The sequence below is a fragment of the Neohortaea acidophila genome, assembly GCF_010093505.1.
Source record: "Neohortaea acidophila strain CBS 113389 unplaced genomic scaffold BDY17scaffold_5, whole genome shotgun sequence".
Taxonomy (NCBI): Eukaryota; Fungi; Ascomycota; class Dothideomycetes; order Mycosphaerellales; family Teratosphaeriaceae; genus Neohortaea; species Neohortaea acidophila.
Window position 1 is genome coordinate 1650668 of NW_022985514.1, and position 19502 is coordinate 1670169.

The 19502-nt window shown below is 56.8% G+C and overlaps 7 protein-coding genes across 7 annotated transcripts; 4 read left to right on the top strand and 3 right to left on the bottom strand.

Annotated features, from left to right (window-relative positions):
• Positions 1-280: 280 nt before the first annotated feature.
• BDY17DRAFT_151662 (uncharacterized protein) lies at positions 281-5159 on the bottom strand. The gene is made up of 3 exons (XM_033729633.1): positions 3652-5159; positions 3493-3602; positions 281-3430 (listed from the first exon to the last, which is right to left on the bottom strand). Exons 1-3 carry the CDS (start codon positions 4915-4917, stop codon positions 616-618), a joined length of 4191 nt encoding a protein of 1396 aa, XP_033590232.1. The 5' UTR covers positions 4918-5159; the 3' UTR covers positions 281-615.
• Positions 5160-6280: 1121 nt separating this feature from the next.
• Positions 6281-7616, top strand: BDY17DRAFT_297804 (ClpP/crotonase-like domain-containing protein). The gene is made up of 4 exons (XM_033733653.1): positions 6281-6440; positions 6491-6641; positions 6698-7285; positions 7348-7616. The coding sequence occupies exons 1-4, from the start codon at positions 6378-6380 to the stop codon at positions 7377-7379; spliced, it is 834 nt and encodes a 277-aa protein (XP_033590233.1). The 5' UTR covers positions 6281-6377; the 3' UTR covers positions 7380-7616.
• A 542-nt stretch (positions 7617-8158) lies between these two features.
• BDY17DRAFT_250599 (ASST-domain-containing protein) lies at positions 8159-9919 on the top strand (the record flags this gene model as incomplete). Its single annotated transcript, XM_033731086.1, has 2 exons — positions 8159-8760; positions 8809-9919. Coding segments are annotated over 2 exons (1713 nt in total), but the record flags the coding sequence as incomplete, so codon positions are not given.
• A 1137-nt stretch (positions 9920-11056) lies between these two features.
• Positions 11057-12078, top strand: BDY17DRAFT_250918 (uncharacterized protein; the record flags this gene model as incomplete). Its single annotated transcript, XM_033731121.1, has 3 exons — positions 11057-11087; positions 11154-11490; positions 11550-12078. The coding sequence occupies 3 exons, from the start codon at positions 11057-11059 to the stop codon at positions 12076-12078; spliced, it is 897 nt and encodes a 298-aa protein (XP_033590235.1).
• Positions 12079-12209: 131 nt separating this feature from the next.
• Positions 12210-14571, bottom strand: BDY17DRAFT_324382 (uncharacterized protein; the record flags this gene model as incomplete). The annotated part of the gene is made up of 2 exons (XM_033737180.1): positions 12210-13723; positions 14466-14571. The coding sequence occupies 2 exons, from the start codon at positions 14569-14571 to the stop codon at positions 12210-12212; spliced, it is 1620 nt and encodes a 539-aa protein (XP_033590236.1).
• An 868-nt stretch (positions 14572-15439) lies between these two features.
• Positions 15440-16259, bottom strand: BDY17DRAFT_250802 (uncharacterized protein; the record flags this gene model as incomplete). Its single annotated transcript, XM_033731105.1, has 2 exons — positions 15440-16043; positions 16096-16259. The coding sequence occupies 2 exons, from the start codon at positions 16257-16259 to the stop codon at positions 15440-15442; spliced, it is 768 nt and encodes a 255-aa protein (XP_033590237.1).
• Positions 16260-17078: 819 nt separating this feature from the next.
• BDY17DRAFT_151968 (uncharacterized protein) lies at positions 17079-18476 on the top strand. The gene is made up of 6 exons (XM_033729636.1): positions 17079-17659; positions 17717-17796; positions 17853-17909; positions 17961-18038; positions 18092-18169; positions 18222-18476. The coding sequence occupies exons 1-6, from the start codon at positions 17421-17423 to the stop codon at positions 18386-18388; spliced, it is 699 nt and encodes a 232-aa protein (XP_033590238.1). The 5' UTR covers positions 17079-17420; the 3' UTR covers positions 18389-18476.
• The last annotated feature ends 1026 nt before the right edge of the window (positions 18477-19502 follow it).

Sequence of the window (19502 nt, forward strand, 5' to 3'; positions counted from 1 at the left end):
GCGTGCACATGATCCCTGTTTTGCCGCGTTTTTCGTCATTGTGCATCCTTGCACGCGAGAAACGATGATTGATCGTTTTGTGAGCGAACATCTTACAATCAAAGATCAGAACTGACAAGAACGTTTATTTTCCATCGCAATCTACTAAACCAACCGAAACCATGGCAAACATCGCTCCGGACGGACCACTTGGTTAGTACTGACAGGTCACGAAGGCTTTCGACAAGGCTGCAGCTAATCACGCGTGCCTGCCACCAGAGACGGAGAAGAAAGGCGAGTATCGCTTCCCATTGCCAATTGCGAACCAGGCTAACGAGGCACGCAGGCCCTCTATCAGCCATCGGTGATCCGGTCGGCCAGATCGCAGACAAAGCCCTCAGACCTGTCGGTGCTATTACCGGAAGTGTCGGGAAGCCGGCGGGCGAAGCGTTGCTGAACGTCGAAGACCAAGCGAGAGAAGAAGTTGGGATGAAGGAGAAAGCGGATGGCGAGAAACCTGGCGGCGAGAGGATTGGATTCAAGGAACAGACGGCGAAGAATCCCGCTTGGATTATGATTGGGAACGGTGAAGGTGGCGAAGTAAAGAAGAAGAACAACAACAACAAATAAACCCCATCAAGGCAACCTCTCCATCTCCTCCCTCTGCCGCAGAAACTCCATCGCCAATGCATCCCCGCCTTTACTGCTCAAACTCATCCAATGATGCGCCACACACATGGTCGTCGGATCGCAGCGCGTCGGATCCCGATCCCGCCGCCACTTGCTCTCGAGCTCCTCGCGGAAGACGTCGCGCGGGCGCGCCAGCGGCGCAAGAATATGCGGCAGGAGTTCCGGGTCGGTGAGGTAGAGCGTCGCTAGTTCGCGCTGCGCAACGGCGTGCCCTTCTTTCGCGACGGTTTGGAGCAGGTGCCCGGCGTCGCCGAGGGAGCGGCCGGAGACGTCTTCCGGTGAGGGGGTGCGGATGGGCAGGCTGGCGAAGGCGGCGGAGTCGCGTTGCGCTTGGGCGCGCGAGGAGGTGCGCGTGGCGCTGGTGGAGCCGCCGCGGGTGTTGGAGTGGTGGGCGATGATGCCGTCGGCCGTTTCAATCATGCTGTTGCAGAATTCTTGCTTGAGACTGGAGATGGCTACCGCGGCGTTCCAGAAGGCTCTGCCCTGTGCGGTTTCTTCGAGCGTTTTGAGCGGGACGAGGGCGGCGATGTACTGTAGGTCGCGGAAGATGGCGGGCGGACGCGTCGTATTTTTGCTGAAGAGCCGGCGGAAGCCTTCGACTTTCAGGTCGGTGACTGTTGATGACATTGGCTTATCGGTGTTGTGTTTGCTGGAGTACGAGGTGGTCGTTCTCGCCTCCCAAAGCAGAAGGTCGAGATTCACCAGTACAGCGAGCTTACCGTGTGGGTTGCTGATGGTCGAGAATTCCCGCACGAGCTTCTCGAATGCATTCTCAAAGTCAAAGTCTGCGAGCGATGTCCCTGGTTGCTGCTTTTGCTGAGAGCCGCCAGAACGCAAGCCATCCAGATACCTCTCCGCAACCTCCCCACCGAACCCCGTCCAGAAAGCAACATCCGTCTCACTGCCATTCGCAAACAACCCGCTCCCGAGATCGCTAATGAGCAAGGATGTGAGGCGTTGGCGAAGGCCTTCGATGTAGTTGTTTCCATCGTCTTCGAGAGCCCCTTGTCGGCTTTTCCCCGGCGGCATAGGTGTGATTGTACCACGTGCGTTTGCAGACCGCACGCTCGAAACGCTGGAGGGCGAACGAGCTTCCGTGGCAACGGGCGACCAGAAGGGCGCCGAGGATCGATTGCTCACACCGGGGCTCCAGCTGTCCACTTGACCGCGCGAGCTGGTTGTCGAAAGCGCGTAGGATGATGCAGTCGAAGGGGCATCAACGCCTGGTTGGATATACGTCCACAAATTGGACAACTCGAATCGTCCGCCACTGCCAGGCATGGAAGACGTCGCTGGATGAGCTGCGTTCGTCCGTGGTACAGATGCTAGTCTGTCTTTAGTGAAAAGTTCTTTAGTGAAGAGTTCACTCGCAAGCAGAGGCGAGCTCTCCGCAGCCACTTGAGCGACGACTTTCCGAACTTCCATGCAGAATCTGTGCAGACGCTCCTCGCCGCGGCACAGGTTCTCCACCCCATTGCGCTCCATCCACGCTGCTAGCGATTTGGACTGATCGTCGCTGAGCTTGGATCGTCCTCCACGACTGGGCGGCGCAGTCATGAGATCCAATACTTGCATCTCCGTCTTGAGGTGGAAGCTGTTTGCGCTGCCTTTCGACTGAGCGCCTGGCGCTAGTCTAGTCCGAGCAGATTTCTGAGGCCTTCCCATTGCTTTCAAGGCGGTTGTGATTGCTCGAGCATCGTCGTAGGGCGCAGAAGTCCTCACCTCCGCCACGTACCACATCTTATCGCGGAGTTGTGTCAGAGTGCTCATGAGGCCGCTCAAAGAGTTCGAAGTCAGGTCCAGACACGTTGCTACCGAGCGAACCATCGAATCGCAAATTTCCAGAGCAGACGATGCGACTTCCAGAGAGTTCTTCTTGTCCAGCTGTATTCGATTGAGGAGACAGATGAACGGATAGACTTCCCCTCCTTCGACCACCATTTCACGCAGATGATGGGCTCTGCGAAAGTATGAGTGTGCTTGCACGAAATCGGAGGCTTGTTCACAGTCCGCAGCTCTCTTCCTCAATGCTCGTTGAATGTTAGCTTCCATGGCGCAATCGAGCGATGCCTGAGAGCCGGCATGAGAGGGCGTCATGGGATGCAGCTCGTTCCGCTCGAGCAGATCCTCGATAAGTTGCCTCGCTGATCGGGTGCGGGAGGTCTGAACGGGGGTGTCTGCCAGCTTCCGATCGAAAAGGCCTTGGACGGTAAGAAGGCGACCACCTGCATGATCGCTCATGACAAAGCACCAGTGATCTGAAAAGGCGCCCCTGTGACCCGACAGTATTTCGTCAATGCCACTGCAGACCACGCGAAGTTGGCCGCCATCCGCCTCAGCCTGTCGAGCGGCAGCTACAGCATCGGCAAGGAGGTCGGAGGTGGCATACTGATCGACGAAAAGCCATCTCGCACTCCCACCTGACTGGTCGGTGTTTGAGCCGGGGAGATTCCACTGCGATGCAGCTCCCGGACTCGATGCTGGTTGAAACAGTGAGAAGCCCGAAAGCGAAAATGCAGACGATTGCAGACTTGAGTGTGAACCATTCCGATTGAGGAACGAATTGGCTGCCGGGGGCGGGTACAGCGCGTAGACCATGGTTTGGACGTCAGCGGCCGTGACGGCGACTATACATTCGCCAGAGTCGGTCATCGGCGGTGACGATGCGGTACTCGAGGTTTCTTTCGACGGGGTGATTAGCTGATCTGCCATTGTCTGCACGAGCGTGGTGAGTCCTTCCGAAGGCGCATTCCCGAGTTTCCTAATCGAAGAAGACTTCATTAGGCTGGTAGCAAGGCTGATGAATCAGCTAGATAGACTCACCATGCGTTTACCACGTCCGACGCGGCCTTGTAAGCTCTTCGGACGACCTCACGGAGAATACGCTGTCGTGCAGCCTCGGAGACAAAGTGATCCGTCAACAGACCGTGGCTCTGCTGAACGTTAGCCATGAGGGCCGTATAGCCGACCATGTCCACCCACCTCAGAGGATGCTACAGCGTCGGAGAGAAACAAGGGGAAAACCCAACGCATGACAACAAAGTTCGGAAAAGCACGTTGATGGCGTGGTGAAACTTCTAGTCTCCGGAAGATCGCTTGACACAGTGACTTTGCTCCGGGTGGGATGAGACTGGGTGCGTCGCCATCGGCAAGCTCGTGAAAAAGGCCGGTCACTGCCTGATCGTAGAAATCATGCTGTCGTCGGGCTTCTTCCGGCGGCAGCTCTCGCCTTTCCTGCACTGGTAATGAGAAGGATCGGGTATGCGGATGCTCGAGGATGAAAGAGCCTTTTTGGAGCGTCTCCAATAGCCAGAGCTCGAGGCGATGTCTTCCCGGCCACGCCGATGAAGAGGCCCACATGTCAATAACGGCAGGTACAAGCTTGTCGCTTCCGTACTTCTGCTCTGTGATTAGTCTCGCGCAAGCCGTGGCCCAAACATCCGTTGCGACTGGATCATTCTGCAGATCATCCAGCGGAAGGGGGCGCACGACTTGGATCAGCGTTTCCAATGGACTGGCGAATTCATACGAAGAACAGAGCTCGATCTGGGCGTCCACCACGTACCCGAGATTCCTGGAGGTTTGGGAACCGGACTTTCCCGGAGAGTCAAAAACCGACTCGTCAGGCCTGGAAGGACTCTTCTGGGGGACTAAGGCTAGGATATCCTTGTGGGATAGAGAAGCCAGGCGATCCGCAACAAAGACAGGGTCAGTCCGCACTTTGGCAAGGAAATCCAGAAGAGGTTCCTGGGAGTCCTCCGGGAGGGCATCGATAAAAGAGCTGGGGTATGCAATCTGTCCCTCGTCTTCATGTTGAGATTCGCCGCTGTGAACATGTATACAGCCTGACATGGCATCTTGGAAGGCGTTGAATAGGTGTGCAAAGCTCTGCTTGTCCTCCGACTTGATCGACTCAGCGAGAGTACGTTGGACTGATCTCGCAAGGCGTGCAAGCCGAGCGGTGCGAGCGGCAAGCACTTGAGCTCGGTGAAGGTGCTGTTGAGCCTGACGACATCGAGTCGTTTGGTACCTCTCGGAGCGTAGTAGGCCAGCAAGATGAGAGAATGAAGGCAGCGTTTCCGACGCTGTCACCGGACTCTCCTTTTGCGACCGATCCAGTAAGTTGGCATGACCATTTTGGAGGGCCTTGTCCGGATGGCATGGTGCCTGGCAACGCTTCAAGTCACGGACTCGTTCTTTCCGATCACCAGCATCGTCGTTTCGAGAAATGCTGACTTTCCTGGCCATGTCATGTGAGGAGAGGGTGTGAGCGAAAGGCGACGAGAGAAAGAGACCGGGCAAGAGGTCGAGAGGAGTTCCATCGAAGCAAGAAATGTCCGGGCTGGGAGAGTGCGAAGTATAGATGGAGGTGGACGTGGAGGTCACGGGTGGCACATTTGCTGGAGATGGTGGTACTGGTTAGTGAATTTGTTTGCCAGCATACTTTGCCAGCTCATAGTACAGGAGCATGCTTCAAGGTGTAGTACGGAAGGGACTGTGATTGGCTCGGGAGGGTGAGGTAGACCAGGTAGGGTGGAAGGAGGTGAAGCAGAGCAACATACAATGAAGTTGCGTCCTCTCATCGTCGTGTGGCGAACGGGGCTCAAGCATAACTTGGGCCAGTGTTGGTTGGCAGAGGCTGCGTGAACGCCGGGATTCGTGTTTGCGTTAGGAGCTAGTCAAGACCATCGTGTGGGCCGGGGCGTCGAGTCACCGCGTGCAATGCGGAGCCTCAATCGAAGCTGACAATAGTGAGTGATGAAGCATGGATCCCTGCACAACGGAGTGGCAGGGGAAGAAACGCAATGAACGGTGTTGGAGAGGAGGAAAGGTGCGATACGAGAGCAACGCAAGTTTGCCTTCTTGATGAGCAGCAGAGAGCAGTCGGCAGAGCAGCTGGTGCAGGTGCAGCAGATGTGTTGGATGGCGGAGGTTGATGGAGCCAATGAAGAGGCGTTGCCCGCGCTGGCCTCATGCATGGCAGCGCCAAAACGGTGGGCTGCAGGGGCGGGGGCGGCAGGGATGGGCTGCTGGCGGCAGCACATTGGTCTGCGGGCCCTGCTGCCGATGATACATTGCAGTGATGAGCTGGCACGCGCGGGTGCGGTGCGTGATGGCGACGGGAAATCCAAGCTGGCCGCATTTTAGGCCGGCCGGATCGGGAAAGAGGGCGAGGCAGAAGTCGAGTCGATATCGACTCACTTGTTGAACCTTCACGCTCACGCGCTTGTCTCGACGCCTTTGGAAGATAGCGCTCTGGCTATGCTGACCTTGTCGACGAGGTTGCACTATTACCGAGCGCGTGGCTGCAATCGGATCACCATGTGTTGGCCGACGGTCAATCGGATCACGACATCAAGCCAACGCGTTCGATGCGACGTCGGAGGTGCTCGGTGGAAGCAAACCATGCAATCGAAGCAGCATCGGGCTCTCTTTTGACCATCCCCCCGTCCTTTACGAGTATTTGCTACGCTATAGAATATCGGAGGTAGGGGTTTGTCAATATCGAACGCATGGACGATTATGTGATCCAGCCACGATGCCCCGGAAGTGTGGATTTGTGGGGAAGAGAAGCCGAGGTTCATCTCGACTTCCACCGCGGCCGCATATAGTAGAACACAATCGCACATCCACATCCGTCGTACGCTACACACGACGGGCGAGGTTGTAATCCTATCCATACTGCTTACATTCCTTCTCATCAAACCATGGATACCTCCGTATACACCGACATCATCGTCGAGGTGGCAGATGGGGTCGGGGTGATCAAAGTCGGTCTTACTCAACTGCATGGGCATTCGAGGTGCTGACGGAGCTACAGTTCAATCGACCAAAGCAGCTCAACTCGTTCGGCGGGAACCTGGTCGTGGACACGATTGACGCCTTGCGAAAGTTGAACGAGCATCCAGACACCTACTTCACCGTCATCACCGGCGAGGGACGCTTTTTCGCATCTGGCGCCGACGTTACCAGTATGATTTATCCAGGACTGGCATCACCGCAGTCTAGCAGGCTAATGTCGTACTAGACGTCTCGTCAAAACAGAAATCGTTCAGGCATGACGGCGAAAAGAAGGTGTACTGGCAGCAGCACATCGCCATCGGCACGGAGCTCGTGCGGAGCCTGATTGAGCATAAGAAGGTGTTGGTGCTCGCCATGAACGGGCCCGGCGTGGGCGCAGGCGCGTCGTGGTTCCAAGGCTCGTCCGACATTTTCTACGCTGCGGAAGACGCGTGGATGCAGGTGACGTTCAGCCAGCTGGGCCTGGTGCCCGAGGCGGGCTCGGCGATCAGTTGGGCCAACAGCATGGGAACGCACCGCGCCAACGACTGGTTGATGTTTGGCGGCAAAGCGACGGCGCAGGAGATGCATCAAATGGGGCTGGTCAATAAGATCTTCCCCACCAAAGGCTTCCACGAGGCCGTCAAGGACTATCTGAAGGAGATGCTCAAAGACCGCAGCGGGAAGAGCATGATGGAGATGAAGCGGCTGCAGAACTCGTCGACGCGGAGCGCGAGGCTGCTGGCGCTGTTTGAGGCGACGGATGCGCTCAGCGAGAGATTCGTCGACGGCGAGCCGGCGGTGCGCATGACGGCCAAGATGGAGGAATTGAAGAGTAAGCAGCGCCCAATGCACGTGACTTTACTGTGATCCGTCCAGCTTGCTGACATGATGCAGAGAAACGGGAGGGCCGGGCGTCGAAGATTTAATTGCGATGTGCAGTACGAGAGTGGTCTATAGGGCAACGGGCAAGCCATTTCACTCATCGGGGCAATGCTGACAAGGGGTTGCACTCCTATTCTCCCATATGCTCATCACTCAACGGCCGATTAAACGTGCAACGCTTGCAAGGGTGTGGCTGCAACGCGCCAACGTGGCTTAGGTTAGCGGGGCAATTTGTCTAGGCGACCACACAGCAGTGCCATCATCTCAAACCTTGTTTGCGTAGTGCACCATACATTTGATGCAGCGCGCACGCTTACGGGCTGGGCAGTGCTTGAGAGTGCGTCGCCCTTGCCGCTCCATCTGACGTCCACCTTCGCTCCTTCCCCATCTACCAGCACCTTACTCAACATGACTATACCTTCCAACCACATGCACCGCTTGCCATCCGTCTAGCCTGGCCTCCTCCGGCTGTGCAACGCAGCCGAGGAGCGAGTAGCGAGCAGCTCCATGGTTGAAGCGCCTGATCCTTCCGTGCCAAGTACCTGCTCTTCCTTCCCGCCTGAATCTCCTCGTCCACCTCCTTGTCGGGGTCGCAAACCACATCTCCGACGGCACCGTCTTCCACATTGCTATTGATACCCTTGCATGAGCATCACCATGGCGCGGCCCTGCGGATGGGCGAGATGTATATTCTTTGCGCTGCTCGTCGCTTTCGCAGCCGCCGAGCAGAAAGAGGAGGGAAGCGACGACGACCCGGGCCTGAACAGATACGTGACGGTACGTCCTTCGCGCCTTCGTGCTTGGCGTGTATGCTGACTTTCCTGTGCAGAGACCGGACTTTACCCCCACCAAATGGCACGTCAAGAACTACCACCCGGACCGCCTGGCGCCGGGATACTGGTTCATCGGCCCTTACCGCGTCCTCGACCAAACCACCTTCGGCCACGGCTGGGTCGGCGCACACATCTTCGATGGAGACGGAGAGCTGGTGTGGAGCGGGGCGAACATGTTTTCCCAAGGCAATGTCGAGGACTTCCGCATCAGCAACGTCGATGGCGAATACCTCATGACGTTGATGGATCAGGGTAGCAATTCCATGGTCGTCCTCGATAATCAATACGAAGTCCGCGATCGCTTACGCATCGACAACTTCAACTCCCACGAGCTCCATTTTGTCGACAACGGAACGCGCGCGTTGGTCATTCGGGGCAATCCGCGTCAAGCTCCGCCGGACATGGCTCGCACGATCGGCTATAACGATGGGGAATGCCACGTCCAATTCGAAATCTTCCAGGAATTGGATGTGACGAACGATTACGAGCCCACGTTCACCTGGTACAGCTGGAACCACATCGGACTCAATGAGAGCACGTTGACCGAGGGAAGTCCGGCGAGGAGGTGTATGGGCGGCCCTTGGGACTATCTGTATGTCTGTCTGCACTCCCGTAATTCCTTTTGCTAATCAATCCCTAGCCACCTGAACTCGGTGGACAAGACGCCCGAAGGCGATTACCTCATCTCCGGAAGACACACCGACGCGCTGTACAAGGTGTCCAAAGACGACGGCCACATCATTTGGCGACTAGGGGGATCGCACTCGGACTTTCCCACTGCCGGCGACTTGTACTTCACCCGGCAGCACGACGTCCGCTACCGCGGGCAGAACGAAACGCATCTCCTGCTCTCAATCCTCGACAACGCAAAGGGCATCGATCATACCAGCCCGCCGTCCTACCCCTTCTCTCGTGGTCTCCTCCTCGCCATCAACGAGAAGGATATGACGTACCACATCGAGCTCCAGATCGACCACCCTGAGACCGACGACCGCTACTCCTGGCGACGCGGCAACTACCAAGTCTTGTCGAACGGTAACATCTTCATGGGCTGGTCAGAGCAAGGCGTACAAAGCGAGCACAGCGCCGACGGCGAACTGCTGATGGAAGCAATCTTCGCCGTCGACTGGCTGGGCACTTATCGCCAATACAAATACCCCTTCGTCGGCATGCCCAACACCCTACCCGACATCCACTCTCGTGTAGACGCAAGTGGCCCGGATAACACCACCAACACAACGACCGTCTACGTGAGCTGGAACGGCGCAACAGAAGTGCGCACATGGGAACTGTGGGAAGCCAACGTGGCCGGCCACGCCGTCGAACACCTCACCACTTCCGCGAAAAAGGGCTTCGAAACCAAACTCGAGCACACCGGCCACGCGGCCCGCGTGGTAGTCAAAGCGCTCGACAAGAACGGCAAAGTCCTGGGAACGTCAGCATCTTTCAAAACGCTGATCGGCGACGAGGTAGCGCCGCCCACGCCGCCCGCGGCCCCCAGCTTCTTCTCCCTCGGGTGGATCTTCTCGAGCAACCTCTTAGCCTTCGGCTGCGGCTTCGCCGGCAGCAGTCTGGTACTACTGGTGCTGTGGCACTTGAAGCCACGCGCCGCTTTCCGCCGCTGGAGGAGCGCGCGGTACCAACTTCTTCTCCGGCATGGGAAAGACGATGCGCCTTTTGAGCCATTGATCGAGGACAGCGATGCGTTTTCGCCGTCGCTGCGCGGGGCGAGCTACTATGCCTACGATTGAATTTCTCCCGGTCTGATCTGAAGTCGGAAAGAAAGCGGAAAGGCTGAGGCTGGACTGATGGTCGAGCGCGACAGATGATCGCAAGTGCTGGCCGTCGTGCTATATGCACTTGGCTAATGCCTTCTGGCGCCACCTTGGGCGGGGAGTGCCTCGCTACCAGCCCTCTTCATGATGTGCGATGATGTTTCATGGACGCAGTCACCGAACACATGCGACTTCGGCATGGGCAACAGGGCGCACTCCTGCCGTTGCATTCAGCGCCAAGTCAGCACCAGGAGCCTCTTGAGTAGATGGAGTTGGCCGGGGGAGGATCACGGCGGGAAGCTGGGCGAGACGGTGCAAACGATCGACGAAGAACTCCGACCTTCTTATGTATAATGAGTCGATGGCCTGTGGATGGACAGGATAGAGCGGGAGTATAGAGACATTAGATCCACGACATTCCACAACACTTCCACGATACTTTCACTGAGGTACGCTTCGATACTCGTGCCCCCTGGCCCATCAACAGCCTCATGTCCAGCCACCGGAGGAAGAGAAGCAGGCGTTCGTGCAGGGACTTTGACGGTTCTGAGGTGATGTCTGGTACGCCACGGGCTTTCTTTGATTGTTGGGCCAGGGCCTGGATTACTTTCTGACGCTGGTGGGAGACGAAGATGATGCGAGTGGGCAGGTTGCGGGCAACGTCGAGGATGGCGACTTCTTCTGTTTCCTCTGGGCTGGCCATGGTGTGAGGATAGGCTCCTGACTTCAGGTGGCGCAAGTTCCGTGAGAACACTAGGCCGTGAGAGTCATCAAGTCGTGTGAAAGTGCAGATGTCATAAAGCAAGCAAGCGCGATGAGGCGTGAAAGGAAGGAACGCGAATGCTGTCGTGCAAGGCAATGAGGCAGGTGCGATCTTGACCGGCCAATGGCGGCGATTTGTTTTTCAAGCAGAACATATGATTGAGTGTAACAATAAAGACAAACCAATTCCTCTTGTGGGATTAAGAATGTACAAACATGCGATGGAAGGCAAGATTGATCGGCCAATATCGAAGTTTAAAAGTGCTGATCAACGACGCATGGTGAAGTCAAACATTAAATCATCAACCACAGCACCTCACCATCACCTCCATCCCTCCACCCAAACCCATCATGTCCAAACTGAAAATCGGGTTCATTCCAGGTACATAACACCCCTCAAAGCACAGCCCAACATCCCACAACACTCACACTCACAAACCCCCCACAGAACACTTCAGCACCCCCCTCGCCTTCGCGCAAAAATACTACGGCCTCGACGCCGACCTCGAGCCCGTACCAACCGGCACAGGAACGCTCACAGCCCGGCTCAAAAACGCAACAGACGAGGGGCCACTCGACGTCGCCATCGGGCTCACGGAGGGCTTCATTGCCGATCTAGGCAAGGCAAAGGCCGCGGGCGTGGAGCCGGGGTATGGGCTTGCAGGCAACTATGTCGCGAGTCCCTTGCTGTGGTCGATTGTCGTTGGGGCTGGACGGGATGATCTACGGTCTGTAGAGGATTTGAAGGGGGGCAAGGTTGCCGTGAGTCGGATTGGAAGTGGCTCGTGAGTTCTCCTCCCCCGATCCCCAAGTCCCGACAACCTGACATGAACAATCTATCCAGATACGTCATGTCCTACGTCCTCGCCGACTCGCAAGGCTGGCTCGACGCCTCGTCAGAAAAAGATGCCTTCGAAGTGGCGCCGATAGGCGACTTCGCCGCGCTGCGCAAAGCCATCAACGACCCGGGCAAAAGCGACTTCTTCATGTGGGAGTGGTTCACCACGCGCAAGTACTGGGAGAACGGGGAGGTGAAGAACATCGGGTCCATCCCGACGCCGTGGCCCAGCTGGGTGATTGCCGCGCGGCATTCGGCGCGCGACGCCCTGCCGGACCTGATGGAGAAGATCAATCGCGGCGTTGCGCATTTCAAGCAGCATCCCGAGGAGGCGGTGGAGTATATTACTAGTACTATGCATTACAGCAAGGCAGATGCGGAGGAGTGGATGGAGACTGTGCGCTTTCCGGATGATGTGAGGGGCGTGGAGGAGGGGATGGTGGATAATGCCATTTCCATTCTGAAGAAGGCGGGGGTGTTGAAGGGGGACGTGGGAACGGCGGAGAGCATGATTTCCTTCAAGCGGAGCTCTTGATTGATGAAACAATAGCTGCGTGATTGCGTAGGGCAAAGCGGGCTCTGTAGTAGGTAGGTAGTGAGAACCGCCGAAAACGAAATAACCATAGCAAGCTCCCTTCCTTCTCCCGTCTTCCAAACGTTCCAATACTAAAGCATCACACGATCCACCTCCATCTCCCGATCCTCCTTCACCCGCGGCTCACGATGCCGCATCGGCCTTAACTTGACGGCACCCGTATGACTCGCAAGCGCACTCAAAGCCTCCGCCGCCTCGCGCTCCGAAACCTGAAACCCGGTAGTCGTGGACCCGTAAGCCGTCACACTGCCCTGCAACATCTCGACAATCGACGGCAAAGATTGGCGCGGCCGCGTCAGCTGCACGTTGTCCATGAACTGTGAGCAGTGGATCATGCCCGTTGTTTGCGACGGTGGGGGTGGTGCTGTGCCGTTTTGTGCGGGTTGGGGTGTTGCTTGTGAGGCGATGGCGCGGCATGCGGCTTGGCGGGCTGGGTCGTTCATGCACGAGTCGCAGCTGCCGGGTTGGATTGCGGGCGGTTGAGGCTTGACTGCTGTGGCGGGGGCTGTGGTGTTGGAGTTGAGAGAGTCGAGGGCGCAGGCGCAGTTGCCGCTGTCGGTGCAGAAGCCGCAGTGCTCGGAGGCTTCGTTGATGGTGTAGGACGATTCGTGGCTGTCCTCGGGCGCGGGGAGGGAGGGGCGGGCGGCGCTGGGGGCGTTAGTGTCTTTGCGGGGGGCACGGTAGGTGGTGAAGTCGATCTCGGTGGCGTCGGCGTCGGTGTCTTCTGGGGGCGTCATTCCTGCAAGTCCACTGTAAGGGCCCTGTTGGGTGGAACGCGCGGAGTAAGCTCTAAAGGCTGGGATGGAACTTGCGGTCTGCTGATAAGGAAAGGAGAGCGTGGCTGAGGGATTCAGCGGGTTAGAGGGGGCGGCATCAGTGGCGCCGGAATCGAGTCGGCCACGCAGGTGGTGGATCTCCTGTTGCGCCTTGAGCAGCTGGGACTCGAGCTTCGTGGCCCGCGCGGTCGCCGCATCCAGTGCCTCCCGGTGCCGAAACCTCTCGTTCTCCCTCTCTCGCAAAAGCTCCGAGAGGGTGTCATTGTGCTGCTGCTTCTTCTCGTGGAGGTGGGCTTCGAGGTCTGCGACCTTTTGCTGCCGTTTGTCGCGGTGGTTGCGCTGCGCCACGCGGTTCTGCAGACGTCGTCGGTCCGTGGCGCTGCTGTCGGGCATTGGTCGCCGCCCCGGCTTCGCCCGTGGGGGGAGCACGACGGGCTTTGACAGCGGCCCGTTCGGCGCTGAGGGAGCCGTGGTGGTGTCGGTGGGTGGGGTGTTGGGGCAGGACAGCGGGTGCGGTGTGCTTGGGTTGCGCGGGATGGGCACCGGTGCTATGGTGGCACGCCCCGCCGGCGGTTCTTCGAACGGCGGGAGAAGTGGCTTCTGGTCTGTCTGAAGTGATAGCAGACGATGCTGAAGCTGAGGATGGGGCTGCTGAGGATGGGGCTGCTGAGGATGGGGCTGCTGGGGATGAAGATGCTGCAGCGGCTGGAACTGGTATTGCGCGTACTGCTGCTGCTGCTGCTCCTGCTGCGGACGCAGCTGGCCCTGCGGCTCGAGCGCTTGCAGCTGCTCCGGCTGCTCGTGGTAGTCTGGGACGTCTTGGTCAGTACTCGAGTCTGCCTCGACTTTCATGATTCGTCAAGCGGGCATTTGCAGTGCTGCTGATGCTGGGTCATCTCATGATCTGATTAGATTGATAAGATTCTGCAAATCGCGCAATCGCCGAGCCCCGCTCCGACGCCGGAGACGAGCAGGTTTATCACGTGATTGCCGGTTGGACAACATCATGCGTCTCCAGCCGTCCAAGGTTGGCTGGGCAGCGATCTCCATCTCGATTGGAGACGATGCATTCCAGGCTGGTGAGGCTCGAGCAGCATCACGTACGGAAGCTAGGCCTTTGACTTATATTGGACCTTCAATGGAGGGGCCTTCTCGTACAGACCATCCGATATGATGCCAGTCCAAGTGCCTGAAGAATCCTGACGCACGTAGGATCCTGGAGGAAGCCAGAGAGCCAGGCCACATGGACAGGCGTCACCAAGGATGGATATGACTCCGTACGACCTGAGGCAGACAGAGTGTCGTCCCGTAAGGCTGAAGTGAAAGCCCAGCCTTCCCAACCAGGCTGCCAAACGTCCGTCCTCACGAGGATCGATGGATCTGAAGCAGCTCCAGCATATGGAAGAGTGCTCCTCCGGTATCCCGAACTCCGGATGACACCCCAGATGAACCCCGTCCAGCTTCCACATCGGTATCGGCCCCAGCATCTTGCAAGCACGCTGCCACAACGACTGATGACATAGAAGACAAAAGAAAGAAGATGCCACGTACCTCCCATTCCCAGTCCCGCAAAAGGGTCGGGGTTGTCGAACAATGTATTCCACGGATGATGACCGTCGGAGATCTGCTGAGGATAGTCGGGAGGATAATCGGACATGACGCCTGCAACGTCGGGATGAAAGCTCTGTATGTTTGCGAAACGAATTAGCTGTTGTCCAAATTCATGCAGGAAGGGCGGAGAAGTCACGACGCGGCCACGCGTCCGAGAGCTTCGTGGTCGGACAGAGACCGTACATGTAAGAGCGACTGGCGATGGATTACGATGAAGTGCAGTAGCCTTGATCACAGAGTGGAAGGAGCGTTGGACCCGTTGCGAAACGATAAAGTAAGGGTGATGATTGTCGAGGGACGAGTGGACGGGAGTACGGGGATGAGAAGGTTGTGCGAAGAAGAAGAAAAAACCCAAGCTTGAATGCTTGAGAACGAACAAAGGCTAGGGTGTAGGTTATCTCTGGGGACTGAAGAGCAGAGTCGAGCCCGCCGTGCCCTTCTTCTATTTCTATGCCGCACTCTGACGTGCTGCGGCCGATGTTTCGCAATTCTTTGCTCGTCCGACTGACCTCGAGCCAAGAGCGGCGAATCTGGGGTTCTTTTTTATTGATGCTGAGTTTGAGCAGGTATGAGTGGTGGAAAGAAGCGTGGAGAGAACCGACGGTGTGGTTGGAAAGGACTTTGAACGTGGTTGGAGCTTCCGGCTTGTGCACACCCCATCATACTAGGCGTTTTTGTGGGGTGAAGAAGGCGAAATGCCGGAGTGCAAGCCTGTATGTATTCGGGGCAGGTATGAGTGGTGGGTTGATGAAGAAAGTGCAACCCAACAACCAGGTTGGAGCTTTCGGCTTCCGTGGGATGGCCAAGTGACGAATAGGGAGTGCATAGGTCAGCAGCCTCCGGCAACTCGCAACCTATAAAAACCTGCATGGTAGTGCGCATATCAACCTACAATACGCAATGGTACCTACTCTCTACGCAAGCCTCGTCTCCTTCCCATCGTCCCCCGCTGCCGTCCCGCCCTCCCCAAACATCCAATACTGCACGCCAAGATAGCAGTCGCACGCCGCCTGGAACAGTCCACAAAGCTTAAAAGCCCAAGGCACGCTGCCACCGTCCGAGAGGAAGAAATACGTCAGCTTGAAAGCGTCGCCAACCAGCCAGTTGACGAGCACGGTGAAGCGAAAGCCTTTGCACGACTGGTTGCGCTGGTTCTCCAGGATTTGCGGGATGGGGAGCAGCGCCTCGACTCCTAGGGCCACGTAGCCCTGCACGAGAACGTAAAGGGAGGAAGGGCCGAGGAGGAATTGCAGGGCGGCGAGGGTGAGGGCGTAGTAGGCTAGGAAGTAGAAGTAGGGCTTGCGGTTGCGCCATTGCCAGAAGTCGCCGGGGCGGCGGGCGGTGAGGAGATTGCCTTGCTCTTTGATCTCGGCAAAGGGGTGGCCTAGGCTGTATTGGGCCCCCACAGCCGGACGGTAGAGGAGAGTCACGTGCAGGAGAAGAAGCTGGACTCCGATCATGACGGTCGCTTGAACGAGGAGGGAGACGTCATATCGTGCGCCAAGCCAGTAGAAGAGTCTGGACGGGGTGAGCGGTGAGGCAGTAGAGTGGATGGGATGTGGAGACGTACTTCAGAATGGAGGAGACCAGCATGATAAGTGGGATGTCGAGGGAGAAGCCGGCGGACGAGCGGGACTTGCTGACGGACCATATTTGATCTGCGTAAGATGTGACTGGCGAGGTGACGATGAAGATGGGGGCCAAGTGCTGGACGACCCATTTCACGAGTGACATGGCTCTGGGACAAGCAGACGGTTAGCGATTTTGCATCGTCTTTGGGTCATGTGGATCTCGATGAGGGGAATCTGCATCTTCTTCCGGGTGGAGATACCCCGTCCATGTGTCGAGATAGGATGACAGGAGCGCGCCAAGAGTGGTGACGCTGAACCACATCGTGGATGTAAGTGCCTCATCAAATGAGACGGGCAAAGGAGGATGCTTGTATCATCTGAAGAGATTGACGAGATCAGTACTAACCAATTGATGGACGATGTCGTTGCACGTTATCGGAACATAGTGGCAGGTAAGCAGGGCTTGACAGGGAAATCGACCTGTGAGGCGCTCGACTCGCTCCTAGTTGCTCTGAGTGATAATTCTTGAACCGCGAACACCAGTTTGAAATGGACAAAAGACAACGCAAATGCAAGAAGCGCTTGAAAAGGCAAGGTGATGGTGTATCGATCAATGTCATCATACTTTAGGGGCTGTCACTTTTTGCAGATCCAGGTACTGGCAACGGGTCGGCTTAATAAGACACGCTATGGCGCATTTGGCAAATCTTTCTAATATAATTTTACTGGGTAAGGTAGGGAGTTGCTTCTACGTTGAACATCGTCATCACGTATTCTGTCGCTCCTGGCGGTCCCTTATGATACAAAGACTGAACGCTAACCGATAGCTTTCTCCTGCTGCAGCCTTTGCACGATAGCCGCACAGCTCACGTCTACCGAACGTAGAGTGCCGCCAGTGGATCTACGCGAAAGCCGTGATTTAGCGGGCGGGCAAACCCTAAATGTCGTTAGCGAAGATCGTAGCGGCTGTCGCCAACGACATCCCCATGGCCACCTTGCACACCTGCGGAATCGACAGCGTTCATCGACGCCTAGGACGGCTCACGCTGAAGTCGGACAGTGCTCCAACATCCCACCGCAGTACTCACAATGATCTCCAAAATGGTGTTCCGCTCGTTGTTCCTGTTGCCGCAGTGCCTTCTGGATACCATATTCCGATTCCAGTCCACTCCAGAACTCGGCTCCAGTAGGTTCATCCATCCCTAAACGAGGGACACGCAATCGCGATCAAGCGGGTCCCTTCATCACTATAAATCATGCCTCTCTCTTCTTCCATCCCTGGCTTTGTACCTCCCCGACAGCGCGTCCGCATTCCTCAAGCACAATGAAACGTCTCACACTCGCCCTTGCGCTGTTCTGCACGGCACGCCCGTCCTTGGCAGCCTTCTGCAACTATTTCTCCACAGGACCAGTGGCAAACGGGACGTTCATCCGGACCGCAAATGCAACTCTCGTCATTCCACCTCATAGCCCCAAAACGGGATTGCTGTCGCTGTGGACGGGCATGGGAACGAGCAATGGAGATCTAATTCAAGCACTGGTGGAATCTTACAATGGCTCGGCGTATGCAGTAGCCCGGCAGGAAAGTAGCCCTGAACAATGACTGACAGCCACGCGCAGCGATACCGGATGTGGCGTCCTGCCCAAACAGGATTGGTGTGCGTATTCGAGCACGCTGAGCGTCAATGGCAAGAAACAAGGTGGGCACGTATCACTCGCTGACTCGACATTTCCATTGTTGAACCCCTTGCGGCAGGCCAGATCGGTGCGCGGCAGGTGTTGGTGAAGCCCGGCGACCATGTCCAACAAAGCTGTGCGCACCCCAGCTATCTCGCCTAGGGACGTAGACACTGAAGCGCCACAGATATCTACAACGACGCGGACGGGTTATACGATCAGTATACCCTCGTTAACGGCCGGCTGACCTCGACTCTCCGAACCCGTACGCAACACGAGCTTCGCCTTTACCAATGCGTGCCATTGACATCTTGATAGGTTCGGGGCATGCGCAGGGATGGGGCACGGCAGAAGAGTGCCAACCAGAAGAGCCCTGTGGACCAGTTCCGGCTCATCGTAAGCACGGCCTTCTCTCAAATGCGCAACCTGGTGCTGACGAGCGTCTCAGATTGGATCGATGTGGTGCTTGTTTTCGACAGTGCCGACCCGTCGTACGGGGCCACCGTGGGAACGAATGGAGCTTCGGGGAATCTTGTGACCAAGGATGGCGGCGTCGTTTGGACTGCAGCGGAAATTCACATTAACGCGTGCGACTTCAATTTCACCGCGTCGTAGTCGACGAAGGAATGCATTCGGCTCGGGAAGGTACGGCAGTTCTCTGTCAGACAGCGCCCGTCAGACACCGCTCGTCAGCCACGCAATATAGTCCTTAGACAGCGGGTGGCAGATCGAAGCATACGTGTAGTAAATCCCAATTAGGTAAGAGTGATGATAACAACAGACCAGAAGTCATGCGGTCTGGAGTCGAGAGTGGACCTGTCGTGGCGGACGGCCCGCGCAGACAGCCGTTTGGCATCGGCGTTCAAACCCGCCGATCACGGACAACTTCACTATTCTTTTTAACGTATGTGTTTGCAGGAGATAAGGCTGTGATAACCATTCACATACATCGCATTCAAGAAGAGAGAAAACCATGCTCTACTAATAAACCCACCCATCCCCTCAACCCAGCAACGCCTCTCAAACCATAACATGGTTCTCGATAAAGCTGTCGCATCCGTGCTTTTCGCGAGCTGTTAGCGCGCTACACCAAATAATGGAATCAACGCGATGAAATCGCCTTCTTTTGCCACTCACCTCACCGTCGCCCCTTCTGAGTCGTTATAAAATCAATATATCATCAAATCTGAGGTGTTGTTAGCGTTATATGGCTCCAACTGGCTCGCAGCTGCCGCTGCCGGTGTGCAGGCAGGTACAGGCTCTGCTTGAGGACACCGACCTCACTGCTGCAGCGATTGCCACACGGTTGTCGCTCAGTAAACGGACGATAGAGCGGATGAGGTTGTCTTTTGATCTGTTTGGCACGCCATATCCACCTCCTGCTGGCCGCAAAGGACGCCCTCGCGCTCTCAATCCTGAGCAGATTGCCTGGCTACTGGATTACCTTGACGACCGACCGACGTCTTACGCAGACGAGATGATCCTTGCTCTTTTTGACCAGTTTGGAGTCGATGTGGCTCGGCCGACGCTATACCGGACGCTGGTGCGAGCGCGGTGGACGCGTAAGGTGTGTAAACAACGAGCGCTCGCTCGCAACGACCAGCTGCGAGCCCTGTGGCGAACCAAATCAGCACACTGGTCAGTGGATCAACTCGTCTTTGTAGATAAGAGCGGAGCGAATGAGAAGACAGCTGCTCGCCGCACTGGATGGTCACCAAAAGGGCTTAGC

Coding starts and splice junctions, on each gene's coding strand:
- BDY17DRAFT_151662 (XM_033729633.1), bottom strand. CDS start 4,917: ATGGCCAGGAAAGTCAGCATTTCTCGAAACGACGATGCTGGTGATCGG. Junction 3,603..3,651: donor ACGCTGTAGCATCCTCTGAG/GTGGGTGGACAT, acceptor AACGTTCAGCAG/AGCCACGGTCTGTTGACGGA. Junction 3,431..3,492: donor TCGGACGTGGTAAACGCATG/GTGAGTCTATCT, acceptor TTCTTCGATTAG/GAAACTCGGGAATGCGCCTT.
- BDY17DRAFT_151968 (XM_033729636.1), top strand. CDS start 17,421: ATGAAACGTCTCACACTCGCCCTTGCGCTGTTCTGCACGGCACGCCCG. Junction 17,797..17,852: donor CGTCAATGGCAAGAAACAAG/GTGGGCACGTAT, acceptor CCCTTGCGGCAG/GCCAGATCGGTGCGCGGCAG. Junction 17,910..17,960: donor CGACCATGTCCAACAAAGCT/GTGCGCACCCCA, acceptor GAAGCGCCACAG/ATATCTACAACGACGCGGAC.
- BDY17DRAFT_297804 (XM_033733653.1), top strand. CDS start 6,378: ATGGATACCTCCGTATACACCGACATCATCGTCGAGGTGGCAGATGGG. Junction 6,642..6,697: donor ATCTGGCGCCGACGTTACCA/GTATGATTTATC, acceptor ATGTCGTACTAG/ACGTCTCGTCAAAACAGAAA. Junction 7,286..7,347: donor CAAGATGGAGGAATTGAAGA/GTAAGCAGCGCC, acceptor GACATGATGCAG/AGAAACGGGAGGGCCGGGCG.